Source organism: Pyxicephalus adspersus, chromosome 3 (genome assembly GCF_032062135.1).
Source record: "Pyxicephalus adspersus chromosome 3, UCB_Pads_2.0, whole genome shotgun sequence".
In the NCBI taxonomy this organism is placed as follows: domain Eukaryota; kingdom Metazoa; phylum Chordata; class Amphibia; order Anura; family Pyxicephalidae; genus Pyxicephalus; species Pyxicephalus adspersus.
Genome location: NC_092860.1, coordinates 143,205,065 through 143,218,513, shown reverse-complemented (window position 1 = coordinate 143,218,513; position 13,449 = coordinate 143,205,065). Strand labels below are relative to the sequence as shown.

The following is a 13,449-nucleotide window of genomic DNA, read 5'->3' as shown; positions in this document are numbered from 1 at the left end:
ATCCATGTTGCTGCTCTATGCAATGATCTGTCCAATAGATCTTTACTGCTAAAAAGATGTCAAAAGATGGAAAGCAACAACATGGGACATGAACCTTCAGAGAAAGGTACTTGTTTTCTTCTCGTTATTGTGGTTGGTTAACTATAAAAAGTAATTATTGACTAGGCTTACACACTTGCTGCCGCCTGCCCTGGTGACCACAAAAGCCTTTATGAGGTTCTCCTGTCATTAGGACAGAAAATCTTATACCTTCTCACTTTCTGAAATAAGACATATGTCTTACGTGTTGTTTACGTTGATAACTACTTCTTTTACGTTTTAGCGAATATATTACGGTCAATAACAAAAAATCACGTGACCACATGACACAATAAGCAAAGATCATCCCCCCGTTTCAAGGCATTTTACATTTACTACATAACACCTAGCTTTTGATATTTGTACAGAAATCCAAGACTGCAAATAAAATAAACCGGCAAGTAAATTTGAAGATAAAACAAAGCAAAACTCTAATACGAACACAAATAACTTTTTATTTTCTTTGTTTTTAAGTACTGAAGTAATAAAAAATTACAATGTACTCCATAAGCCGATAACGGTCCAGGTCACTTGTCCTTTTTTCACCACCCTCCCTCTTTTGAATGATCATCGTAAATAAGCCAAAAGTAAAAGGTTAATTAAATTAAAGAAATACATTTCAACAAAAATATGTCTAAATCAATTCAATACACAAATCCAGGCACATCAGTGCTAGTTCTAAATCAATGTAAAATTATAAGAGCCTGCTTATTTACATTTTACTTAGAACACGCATTCAAGCAATGCATCATGGCTACAATAGCATTCATTAGAAAAAAAAAAATAAATGAGGAAAAACCAAAAACGCACTTCTAAGTAACTTCCTATATATATATATTTATATTTAAAAAAAATCAAGGGGGTGGGGACAAAGATATTTAAATCAAATTTACAAGGTGTCTTTGGAGCATCTCCAAAAACTAGAGGTATATTTTGTACAGTCTAAAAAAAGTGTTTTGGTTTACTGACACTCCTAGATCTTCTTGTCTTGTGCCTCGGCAGCAAAGTGTTCTTTCCGACAGTAAGACGATTCAACTCGAAAAACTATTAGCTGTGGTGTTCTTGTCTGTCCTGCGATCACCTTACTATTCCAGGGATTGTAAACATTGCCCTTTAAGCCCCTGCTGGGGACGTGCTTGAACGAGGTAAGCTTCCAAAATGAAAGAATAAGACAGGAGACCGGCATAGGTCATCCTCCACAGAAGTCCATCTGATGTACTATATGGAGGCCAAAGTGTTAAACTTTCCCGAGACTGGCTTCGTTGGCCTTCAGTACCGCCACTGCATCTTTCACGGCGTGATAAATGACATTTTTCACCTGTGCAAAGGAATTTGAATCATGTTAGAGAAGTATATAAAAGGCATTGATAAAATATAAGTACAGGGCCTAGAGATAGCTTGACCAGTTTGTGAACCCTTCTAGCAACATACAAATCTCAAAGTGTTCTAGATCTGCAAAGCTTTGACTTGCCGGTTTTGTTGAAGGCTGTAAGCTTAACTTTATATGTGTTGTCAGGCTTGTTTTTTTGTTGACAGTTAATTTAAAAAATACATATAAAAATATTACCCATGTCCAATTACACATTCCTTTTTCAGGAACCACCAACCTTTTGCAAAACCTTAACACTTCCTTAAAGGATGTCAGATAGAAGTTGCGTGAAGCAGACACCTGGAAGTATGTCAGATGTGATGATTCTGCCCAAGGTCAAAGCTCTTAAATACAGCAAAGAATCAAGGAACTGGTATTTGCTAGTGGAACTAAATATTTGCCATGAGACGAGCTTTAAAACAATGAATTCAACAAACAAAACAATTTTGGTATCTAGGCCTTCCATCATGCAAAATATGAAAAACAAAAATGTTACAATTTTTTTTTTTTAGAATTATGTACATCACAATATAAGCTTGCAGAAGTGTAAAGTACCACGGAAAAAGAACTCAGGGAAGAAAGACTCCCATACCTGCAGTTTGTCCTCATGGTTTGTATGCGTATGGGATAGATAGCGGAATTCCTGAGTCAACCAGAAACAGTGCTTTACATGCTCCGGGGATACAAAGTCCTCTGCAACTTTTATGCAGCTGTACAAGTTATGAACCTGAGGTAGGAAAGACGCAAAGTAAATTAGAATTCATACAAAAAAAACAAACATCTGAATAAAATCATTAATAGGATGATATACCTGATGCGGGGCCCCAGCTGGAATGAAAACTACATCTCCCAGGAACTGTACAATGGCCCAGCCCTGAACTCCATATTCCTGGAGAAGCCTCTTCCTCAGAGTGTTGTCCAAATACCAGCTCTGATCATGGATTGGATCGTGATCTGGAGGGTTTTCCTGGCCCTGCTCCTCGGCCACCTTTAGTAAAAGAAAAATTTAAATGAATAACTAGAATATGAGGAGACTTGTTTTGGTGTTTAACTTTACTAAAGGGACGACTTATTAAATCACCACAATGCAGATGTATTCATCACAGAACTTTTTTTTTTTTTTTTTTTTTTTCCTCCGGTCACCTGTCCCTTCTGAAATTAAAGACATGCCTTGTTGTAGTTTACTAAAGTAAGCTTAGTAGTTAGTTATATTTTGTGTAATAGGCACCTTTTTCAAGAACTGACGGATCTTCTCAGTGTCCTTTGCTGCAAATATGTGCCACAAGGCTCCAGGCTTCTCTTTGAACTCCACCATGCGCTTGATGGTTAGTTCATCGGCATCTCCATCTTGGACCGTCTTTAGAACTTCTGTTACATTAGAAAGAGATGATAATTCACATCCAGCTTTGAAATACTTGGAAAACCTTAAGAGCAAGACAAAATAGACAGCCTACCTTGTTCCTGATCACCCTCATCTTTTGGGATTCCTACATACACCATAACATTGGCAGCATCTGAAATATCGAGGTGGAGGTTGGTGGTCCCATACTTTCGGTCCTCTGGTGTTATTAAACCTATTGTAAAATGAATAAACATTTTATATCCAAGCACTGAATACAATTTTATAAATATAAAAAATTTAAATAATCCACCTATAAAAAGTCTACTATACCAGATTAGCATACAAAATACTGTAATGGCTATTAGGATCATTGCGAATCTTACCATAAGCATTGTACATTTTGGGTCCAAGATCAGGGCGTACAAAGTAGCTGGGAAGTCGAGATGCAAGATTTAACTTTCCTTCCCTCCGGGTGTATTCAGGAAGAGGGATGTTATTCATGAGATCATCAAACCTGCAAGAAAAACGGGTTACTTTCTATTACCCTAGCATACAAATGAAAACAAGTTAGAAACAATCAGCACTGGAATAAGACCATTTAAAACCAGCAGGATATAATAAATATTTTCCAAATACATCTCTTTGGGCTGTGCTGAAAACATTACACCTTAGAACTTCCTGCTCAGCAAACATGGATGTTGCTACAGTTCTGCCTATTCCTTAAATTACTTTATAAATTTACAGTGTGCTTATTATTTTCAATGTGCAAATCCAAGTGGGAGAAAGTAAAGCAATCAAGTGGTCTTAGATGCAACAACGGTGCTGACACAAACTGGACTAGGGGTTTTTGTAATTTTTTTTAGCTGCAAAATATCATTAACTGGTGAGGACTACTCCTTCATAAATTATTATAAAGGATAACATTTTAGGCCTACAGTATTGCCAATAGTTTAGGTTGGGGGGAAGAATAACAGCTGCTAGTCTGGCTATGATGGCTACATTTCTGCAACTGGATTCATATAATCTGACTCAGCGGTCACCAACCAGTGGTCCGCGGCTCTGCATGGTGCGTCCCCCCAGCGGGGTCCTTCTCCTGACTCCGCTCAGGGATGCACCGACCAGAGCCGCGGACCCCAAGCAGTTCCCAGGCTCAGGGAAGTTGGCGGGCTGTGTCCCTGCACACAACCCGCCCTCTGCCATTGCAGGCTCAGATCTGTGATTGGCAAGTGGGAGAGGTTATGTCATAATGACATCACTCTGGGGGAGAGATGTCATTATGACATTTTCTCCCCTGGTTTCTCCCCTTTGAGCGACACCCGGCTCCCCACGGATTCGCAGTCGGGAGACGGTGATTTTAGTGGTCCGTGGACCTGAAAAGGTTGGCGACCGCTGACCTGACTGGTCCTCCTAATCATATCATTCTTGTACTACCCAAAAGTTGTTTTGCTAAGCGATATTAGTGGGAACTGCAGAACATAAAATATCTTACCTGGAAGGCATCATATCTCTGAAATCTTCACCAGGAGGCCAATCTTTTAACTTCAGGACCATTGCCTCTCCATTGTCATTTTTAAGGCGTTCTGTTAATAAAATGAACACAAAATTAAATAGACTGTTCCGATTAAAAGGGCAATTCAATTGTTTGTGGACAACAATATGTACTAAAGAATTAGTGACAAAACACCACATACTGGATATATTTTCAAAGCCATCCCAAAAGTCCCCGACGGTGGCTCCTGTGATGATGTCATTGGTTCTGCAATTCACTAAGTCGGCCTCTTGTTCACCAAACTCTCTCCTGAACGACTCTGGCCTCCAAAGCTCACTGTTTAGTTTATGGTGGACTCCCGATACCATTACAGGCTGGAAGGAAACAAAAAAAAAAAAATAATAATGTTTTCAGAAAGGGATAATAAGCTCCACACTTGTCACCCATGGTGAGATTTAATATGTTCTCTGCTATTCCCGTGACCAAGACTGCAGATGTCTAAGTGCACTGATCTATGGCCAATTAGATATAAGAACACCTACCTGGCCCTGTTTCCAGCATTCCCTAAACACATTCCAGTTGCTTTTATTGCTGGGGTCTTGAAGGCAAAGCAATCGGTTGTCACACAGCCAATAGTGTGGTGTATTGAATCCCATAAGGCTGGGTTGAACTGCAAGTCCTTGTGGCCTTCTGACTGGGTTTGTTATTGGCTTTGTTTGTACTAAAGATGCAAAGATGTCATCAAGGAGCTTTGGAGTGCTCTTCTCGCTGCCTTCTTGCTATAGAACAAAAACATCCCATGTAAGAAACAAGACCACACTGCACAAAACAAACCTCTATATAAATTAGTTAAATCACAGAGAATTGCAGAAGTAAATCAATCAGTTATGTTATTAGACTGATAAAAAAGCCAATATCTTGCAGAGAATGTCAGATTTCCCAAACTGTTTTACATCTCACTACCAGGCCTTTTCTTTACAGAATAATAAAAGACCACACTGTGCGACTAGAATTTCTACAATACTGATGCTCACTTTAAAAAAAATAAAGGTCTCAAATGTGGTTTAGAATTTGATTAAAATCTGCATAATATTTTATGTATAGCTTGTGAAAATATTTATTTTTAGGTTAGGTTTGTAATAATATACAGACCTAATAGTTTGTGTGCACTTATTCCTTACGTATTCAGGTTGAGCTATTTACCTCATTGCAATTCTACTCGAGAAGATAGAAACCAAGTTTTAACTAACATATCAAGAACTCACCCAATACCTCCTAGTAGCAACATACTATGATTCAGGCCATCTAGGTATAGTAATTAATGGCAAGGGGTAGCATTATATTCAAAACCATAACACAATTTGGCAAGTAACATGTGGCCTGTTATTGCGCTCACTTTAACTCTTTTACATCCCTACTGCTACAAAGTTTAAGTTAGCAGCATGACCTGCAATATAAGGCTGCCCTAACATACTATCAAAACCTAACCTCTTGTATTATTTGTAACCCACACATCTATAAGCTGTAGACATGTGAACAAATATTAGTAAATATGATGAAAATACCTTCATGCCAGAAGAATTAAGTAGATTCCGCAAAAAGCCAGAGCTATTGCTGCTCATAGGAGAGAGAATGGAGCTGCTAAATGGCTGGAGAGAGGAAGCTGGCTTTCCAAAACTAGCAAAAGATGGTAGTGTTTTACTTTCTGTCTTCACTGTGGAAGTAAATGGGTTATCTGCAGGAAACAAAACATGTAAAAACATTTGTTAAATGTAAATTCTCATGTATAGTCCTTAATCAAGGTTTAACAAACTTGTTTCTTGCACACACGTATTTCTCTAGGCCACAACCTACCTTTGTTTTCCTTGTTGACATTTGTGTTGGGAAGGTTTGTAAGCCAACTTAAAGGACCAGTGCTTGAAGACGAAGGTGGTTTACTACTAAGAGGTAACGCATCTTGTGTGACAGGTTTGCTTTGCTCAGGTAGTGTTCCGTTTGTGGTTTCAGTGCTAGAAGAACTCTGCAAAAAAAATACACAGTGGTAAGAATATTAAGAATATGCATGATTTCTGCTTTTAGTACTAACAGATTTATGCAAGACTGCGCACCTGTTTCACTTCTTCTTTCACAGCTGGTTTAGGTAAAGGCTTTTGGTTCTTGTTGGAACACGGACAATTTGATTTGATTCCCCACTTTCCTCTGACAGAATGAACAACGTCACCCACATCATACAGTGCTGGAAGGCAAAACAGCAGCCATTAAAAACAGATTATCATGAATGAAACATGGTGCAAACATTAGTACTTCTGATCATGAAGCCTTTAATACATTTTATGTCAGTTTTACCTTAATTTCTAGGGATCTTCTAAAACAAATGTGGTCGGTGGGAAATGACCTTTGTATTTGTAGCCAGTAGATAAAATGTCACCCTTACAGGCTAATAAAAAGATCACTGGGTTCATGCAAATGCCTCTGTCAAGTGGAGATGGCATTGGAACTATCCAATCAGCATGGTAGGTCAGTTAGCTAACTGCTCATGGAACCTTTAACTACTTCTGAAAGATTTCTCAACTTCTGGATTTTTCAAAAACTGTATGTAAATAGGTTAACAAATGTCTTTGTCTATTCATGCCAGCATTCAGGTACCCTGCCCAAAAGCAGCCAACCTACTATTGACTCTGCAGTATCTTGGTTTGGTAAAATTGTACAGGCCAGGAGCTAAATTGATGTGATCTCCCTAACATGATATTGCTGAAGGTTATTTATAGTACAGATAAAAGAAGCTTAAAACTAGCATGAGAAACAAAGACACATAGCATAAGTAATAAAATAATAGGAATAGTCTATGTAACAGTATGTGGAACAACCATTCTTTTTCTTTTTAAACATTTACAATGTTGAAAAATAAAAAAAAATTACCTTTTCCTGGAACAATTTGTGTCGGCATGAGATTTTCTGGTTCATGTAACTGACCCTTAACACATTTCAACCAGGAGAAACTTTCATTACTATCATTGTCTGCGGAAGGGAAAAGCAAAGCCAACAAAGTTATTTTAAAATGTTGTTCTATTCAAAGAGATATTGTTTAGTTACAGGTCAAGTCTTCTAGGCATTTTAGAGATGAAATATCCCCTCCACCATTGCTCTAAGCTGTGGTGGTCTACCATAGAGTTGCTGCAGCATTCTCAAAAACAGAAAATCAGCGAGGTTACCACAGGAAGAACGGGACCCCCTTGTATTGGCTAACATGTTGTGCAAACATGTCATCTGAAAATGCTACGATTAAATTGTGAGCAGCCTGGTTTTCAAGGGATTGAAAAAAAAAAAAAAAAAAAAAAACATTTACCAGCCTGTTTACAAGTTTTTCTTTAACGTACACCGGAACTGTACATGCAAAGCTGAATGTACGATCCAGACATAGTTGGCTGACAGGAATGAAAGAACTCTGTGGGGAGTTACATCCTTCAGTCCTGGCCAACCAACATGGCTGAAGATCCTGAACCTGGAAGATGGCAGTGGTGGAGCGAGGGAAGTAGAGAGGAGAGCGAACAGGCAGGTACCTTTATTATATTGCAATGGGACATCACTTGTCCCTCAGCTTGCAATTTAATGTTTTTAAGTTTATTTCCCCTTTAACTGATCTTGTCACTGGAGAGTAAAACAACATAATCAATACCTGCAACAGAAGTGGCTATATACTAACTTTTCTAGCAGCCTGTGTGACATTGCACTGCTGCTTCTCAATCGTCCTAGGTAAATGGTATCTACTCCCAACAGTGATACATACCTTCATTCATACTCTTCTTTTTCATTCTGTAACAGTCCACGCACACTCCAAAACCACATTTAGGACAGACCCAGTGCAGATTAAAGATGGTTGTGTCACAGACATCGCACATTTCCCGTACGCCACGCACAGCACGTTTCCAGGCCACTTGCTCTGTTAAAAAAAAAAAAGGAAAAAAAAAGAAAAAGAAAACAAGTCCACTACTCCTAATAATAATAATAAATGATAAAAAGAAAAAAAGCTCTTACTTTGAGGATCTACAGATGCCATCACTTCTTTCTCAGATGAGACCAATGTGCAGAAATGGTCCCCGATATTGGCCAGGATGTACTTGGCTGTGTCTAGGTCCAAGCCTACAACACTGTTAATTAACGGAAGCCACAAGTTTATTGCTTCAGCATCATACTTATTAGGCGTCAGGAAGCCTCCTTCTCGTAACATTCCATGCTTGTTAAAGTATAACCTACAGATGAGATGAGAGATGGGAAATGGTAAAGCCACCAACTTTCTTTTTACAATTATGATGGTTACAATTTAGGACTCGCTTTAAAAAAATCAATCTTTACTTTCAAGGACCTCTCCTCTATATTAAATGAATGCATTCTAGTGACTTTATAACCATAAAAATATTATACCAGCAAGTATATTTTACTCATGTTTATTTCACCTTTACATGCAGACCATGCTATCCATCAAACAGACATTTAAATAAGTTGTATCTCTGCTGCCTCTCTTTGTAGATCTCTTCATTGGCTTCCATTTCACCTTAGAATCAAATTCAAGCTCCTGTGCTTTGCCTTCAAATTCTTCCACAGTTCTTGTCCCACTTACCTTTCTGACCTGATAGAAAAATATTCCCCTAGCCGCTCTCTTTGCCCCTCCAATGAGCTACTAATGACTTCTTAACTCATAACCTCATCACACGCACGGCTCCAAGACTTTTCTAGAGCTGCCCTGACTGTCTGGAATGGTCTTGCTCGTCCTTTTCGGTTTGCTCCTACTTTCTGCTCCTTTAAAAGAGCCCTAAAACCCATCTTTTCAAACTTGCCTACCCGTCTTCTTCTGTCTGTTAAACCCTCACTACTCACCCACCAATCCATATCCCACCTCCTAGATTGTAAGCTCTTCGGGGCAGGGCCCTTTCCTCCTCCTGTATCACTGTGTATCTGTCTGCCTATTTATTTGTACAATGCTGTGTAATATGGTGGCACTATATAAATATTGTTTATTAATAATAATAATAATAATAAAAAAAAAAAGGCATTTTACATAAATAGGGGTGCTGATGATATTCATGTACTGTAGTTGTATTTTGTTATAGGTAGATACTCTTACATGTTTCAAACAAGAATGTTTTTACAAGATTACCTTCTATAAGCATTAGTCAAGTTTTTACAAATTAGTAGGTACAGAATTCAAGTTAAAAAGTAATATATGCTTCCTACCGTCGGAAGTGAAAGAAGCGGCAGAAAACGGCAGAATCTCTCTGTTCTTTGCTCCTTCCGAATCGGTCTAGGCGGCACTCCCTGCACTTGTGAAGATGAGGTGCAATGTCATTACAAGAACCGTCCTGCACAAAGCAGTCCCCGCTTGCCATGAGTCTCTTTAGCTTTTGTGGGTCCATTAGTATAGATCTGGGATAGGTCACTGGAAAAACAACATAAATATTTCCTTATTTATTGGCCTCTATGTTATGATAAAGTAAACCCTAAGCTCACTCTAATATTTCACATATTTATATTGCTCAGTAATGAAGGACACAACAAAAAATTGGGTGCAAGAGCTGACAGCACTTGACAGTGGCAAAATAGGCTTTAAAGAAGACAGTGTTCGCCCCAGCCCCTTTTTGCCAGGCGCACCACCTGGCACTTTTAAGTAACCAAAGTTGGGTCACAATACACGGGCTGCCACTCGCCTACAATTTCTTCCCACCCGGGTATACACACTGAGAATGTATTATTGAAATGTTCCCTGTAATCTACCCACTAGTGTCATATCAGATTTCGTGATTGAAATTCGTGATGGGCTACCTCTAAAAATGGTCTGTGATTGATTTCTGGTGTAAGCCTTCCCTTTGTCCCCCACCCCAAATTCTAAATACAGATTATCATACTCCAGACCCTTGAAGCTATAGGCACACCTTTATTTATGAACTTACCCCCTTCATTTTTACTAGGGCTCTTGGAATAGGAAGCTTCAACTTTGGTTGTTTTTTCAGTGTTATTAGTTTGTGGTTTGCTTTTCGTATCAACAGCAACAGTTGGTAAAACAGTGGCGGGTTTTGATTCCGCTACTGGCATGGAGCTAAACAGACGCTGATTATTATCTGGTTTCCAAGACAGGTTCTTGCAAGCCTCAGAGCTTCCAAGCCTTGGAGAATCAGTCACCGACAAGGTATTCTTCTCTGGGAATCGCTCAACGGAAAATTCAAACCCTTTAGGGAAAACAGTTGAGGGTTTGGTAAATGCAGCAAAGAGGTTTTCAGATTTCTGTCCATTTTCCCCATTTGCTTTGTTGGCCCAGGAAGAGAAACCGCCACCTGAGGAGAATGGCCCAGCTGACTTGTCCAATCCAAATCCAAGCCCTTTATTGCCTTGAGCTGCTGCAACACTTAGAAACAAGTTATTCTCTTCTCCGTTCAGAACTGAAGTTTCACCTGGTAAATTCTGTGTGCACTTCCTGCAAAAAGAAAAAAATTATTATATATATTCTTTTGCAAACATTATAACAGAGAGGTTTACCACCAGCAACCTCAAAACCCTCCCAAGGATATCCCACAATGTGATAACCAAGAACATACAAGTAAACAGAGGACATAAGTAAATGCTCAAGAAATGATGATGAGAAATACAAATGAAGCTGAATCTTCAGCTAAAGGCAAGCTCTAGATGATACAGACAGTCAACAAAGACCACCAGCGATATCTAAAAACATTGACCTCCAGAGAAGTAAACACAATGACCCCGATTTATTTATTCAGTGAAGCTGGGTAATCTAGCAAACCTGGAATGGATTTACTAAAAGTCATTAGCAATCTGTTAACAAAGGTTTTCTGAACCAGATCCATTCCAGGTTTTTGCTGGATTACACAGCTTCACTGATGAAAGTGTATCCTCTCCAGCCTAGGAGAGTTTTCATAAATCCGGGTCAATAATAAAGGAAGTTACGGTAGATGGCTAATTTTTTTCATGCTTTTGGTGGATGGAGTCACGCTACAAATGAATAAATACTTAGGGATGGTGGGTGAGGGTGCTTTAGGTGGAACTGTAGTTTGGTGTTAGAAAATTGCGATCAGGAAGGATTTTTAAAGCAAATGATGATGATGCCCATGACAAAGTGGGCACAGCCAAGTGTAAATACATTTTCACCTGGTCACAAGATTTTATTTTTTACATTCCACTTTAATATGCATCAGGCAGGGCCCATTACTACTGATATCATTCTTCTAGGTTTCAATAGTGTATGCTTGAATAATAAAGGAACTAGTGAAGACCATACAAAAATCACCAATTTCCAATAAACATTTTGAATTTATTGATTTATTGCTCCAATTATAAATTGACTCAATGAATGGGCACATCACTGCAATACTTCATAAAAGTTGGTGCTTTATAAATACTGTTTATTAACAACAAGGTACAAGCACAAAAAAAGTACAGGTAGTCCCCGAGCTAAGTACATCCGAACATACTAACAACTACTTGATAGGAACCCTGTTCCTGTGCAAGACAGAGGCTTGATGAAAAAGAAATCTTTGCTGTTCTGTCACCTCTTGTAACTCTTTAACGACCACGACAAACTCTGCAGTTGTTACTTTTTGCATATCAAAGCACAGCTTGCTCCAGAAGGTAATGAATGTCTAGGCTCCATAAAGTTTTTTCTTTCTTCTTTGTTTGTGATTAACTCACAGTGAGGATTTTATACAGTAACTCACAGCATCCTGCCTAATCCTGGACAAACATCTGTCCTTATTGCATTTATTAAAGGTTCATGATATTCAAAAATCCAGCAACCTACGGACGGACCCCTTAGGAGTGCCGGACTTTCGAAGATTCCAGATTTTTGAAGGATATATATGCTGTATATATTAAAGTGAAATCACACTAAATTAAATGACACTAAATGAAAAGCAAATAAAATGTTAATGTTTACCAACTAAATAAAACAGTTCAACTAAACAAAATAGTGCCTTAGAATGTTAATCATTACTGCACCCTCAAAAAGAAGCTAAATAGCAGATGGGCTGTCAGGATGATCATCTTCATGACTGACAGTAACAGCATCCTCAGCAACAAAAACAGGTTCATTTTACGGAGGAAACTTAAAACCTAACAGCTCATTCTGGAGTACAGCACCATCACAACAAACAACGTCTCTAAAAAAAAAATTGTAAATTTGAAAATGCGCTCCGAAATCTATGCCAGAAAACTGAAGGACCCGGATTATCAATTGTCAGATTTTTGAATGTCAACCTGTACCTGTTCCGACATACATACAAATTCAACTTAGGAACAAACCTACAGCCCAGTCTCTATCTCGCATGACTACCTGTATCTGAAATATAACTTGCAACATTTTTCCTTTCCATAAGAAATTTTTTATCAACTTGCATTGTGCCATTGAACTTGCTAGCAAATGTTACTTTGTTTACAGTGAAAATCAATTCCCTAGCACAACCCTATTTGAAGTACAGCTGCATAATATGTTGGCGCTATACAAATCCTGTTTAATAATAATAATAATGGTGCAAGCTCCTATGTACTGAAAAAAGAAAAGGGACACCTTAAAGTCTGCTGGAACTGCAGACATTAGGTTCAAGGAGGCGACACCCACCAATAGAGTTTTCAGGCTTTTGATTTCAAACAAAAAGGAGGCTTTTAAGATAAAATAACATGTTACATTAAATATGTAAAATCCACGAATACCATTATATGGTCATCGAAATGAATGGAAGGGTAACAGGGTGTCTTTGAAAATAAACAGCCTTTAAAAGAATATACATTAACGGTCTAAGTCTATACCCGAGCACAAACACTTTATCACAAAATTGTAAACATTTAAAGATAAATGCACTTTAAATGTGTAGTTATCTTTTTGCTCCTACCTATACTTAAATGGAAATCGCACTCTGAATCTAGGATTCCGTTAGAAACATATGTTGGGAGGCTGGGTGGGGATGAAGACACACCATACACCCATACTTGCATATATAATGACAGGTCCTTACCCAAGTGGTGTGGCAGCGCCGAAGCTTGGTGGGGAATTGGCTTGCGGCGGAGTAGCCCGGGATGTCTGGGTTTGACTTGCAGGAGTTGTAGCTGTACACCCTAACAGTGCTTCTCCAAATCCAACTGGGACAGATTGCTTGGAGGCAGTTTTCTAAT

General features: G+C 38.6%; 1 protein-coding gene across 1 annotated transcript in view; it reads right to left on the bottom strand.

Moving 5' to 3' along the window:
- Positions 1–513: 513 nt before the first annotated feature.
- The window catches only part of KDM3A (lysine demethylase 3A), a 26,870-nt gene continuing 13,934 nt past the window's right edge, over positions 514–13,449 (bottom strand). The window contains exons 8-25 of the mRNA XM_072406895.1: positions 13,293–13,444; positions 10,224–10,744; positions 9,511–9,712; positions 8,314–8,528; positions 8,066–8,218; positions 7,198–7,296; positions 6,387–6,514; positions 6,133–6,298; positions 5,844–6,013; positions 4,821–5,057; positions 4,481–4,652; positions 4,279–4,369; positions 3,173–3,303; positions 2,902–3,021; positions 2,676–2,815; positions 2,259–2,435; positions 2,040–2,174; positions 514–1,396 (exon numbers count right to left, since the gene is read on the bottom strand). Coding sequence (XP_072262996.1) covers positions 1,316–1,396; positions 2,040–2,174; positions 2,259–2,435; positions 2,676–2,815; positions 2,902–3,021; positions 3,173–3,303; positions 4,279–4,369; positions 4,481–4,652; positions 4,821–5,057; positions 5,844–6,013; positions 6,133–6,298; positions 6,387–6,514; positions 7,198–7,296; positions 8,066–8,218; positions 8,314–8,528; positions 9,511–9,712; positions 10,224–10,744; positions 13,293–13,444 — 3,090 coding nt within the window. The 3' untranslated portion in view covers positions 514–1,315. The remainder of the gene's footprint in view (positions 1,397–2,039; positions 2,175–2,258; positions 2,436–2,675; positions 2,816–2,901; positions 3,022–3,172; positions 3,304–4,278; positions 4,370–4,480; positions 4,653–4,820; positions 5,058–5,843; positions 6,014–6,132; positions 6,299–6,386; positions 6,515–7,197; positions 7,297–8,065; positions 8,219–8,313; positions 8,529–9,510; positions 9,713–10,223; positions 10,745–13,292; positions 13,445–13,449) is intronic.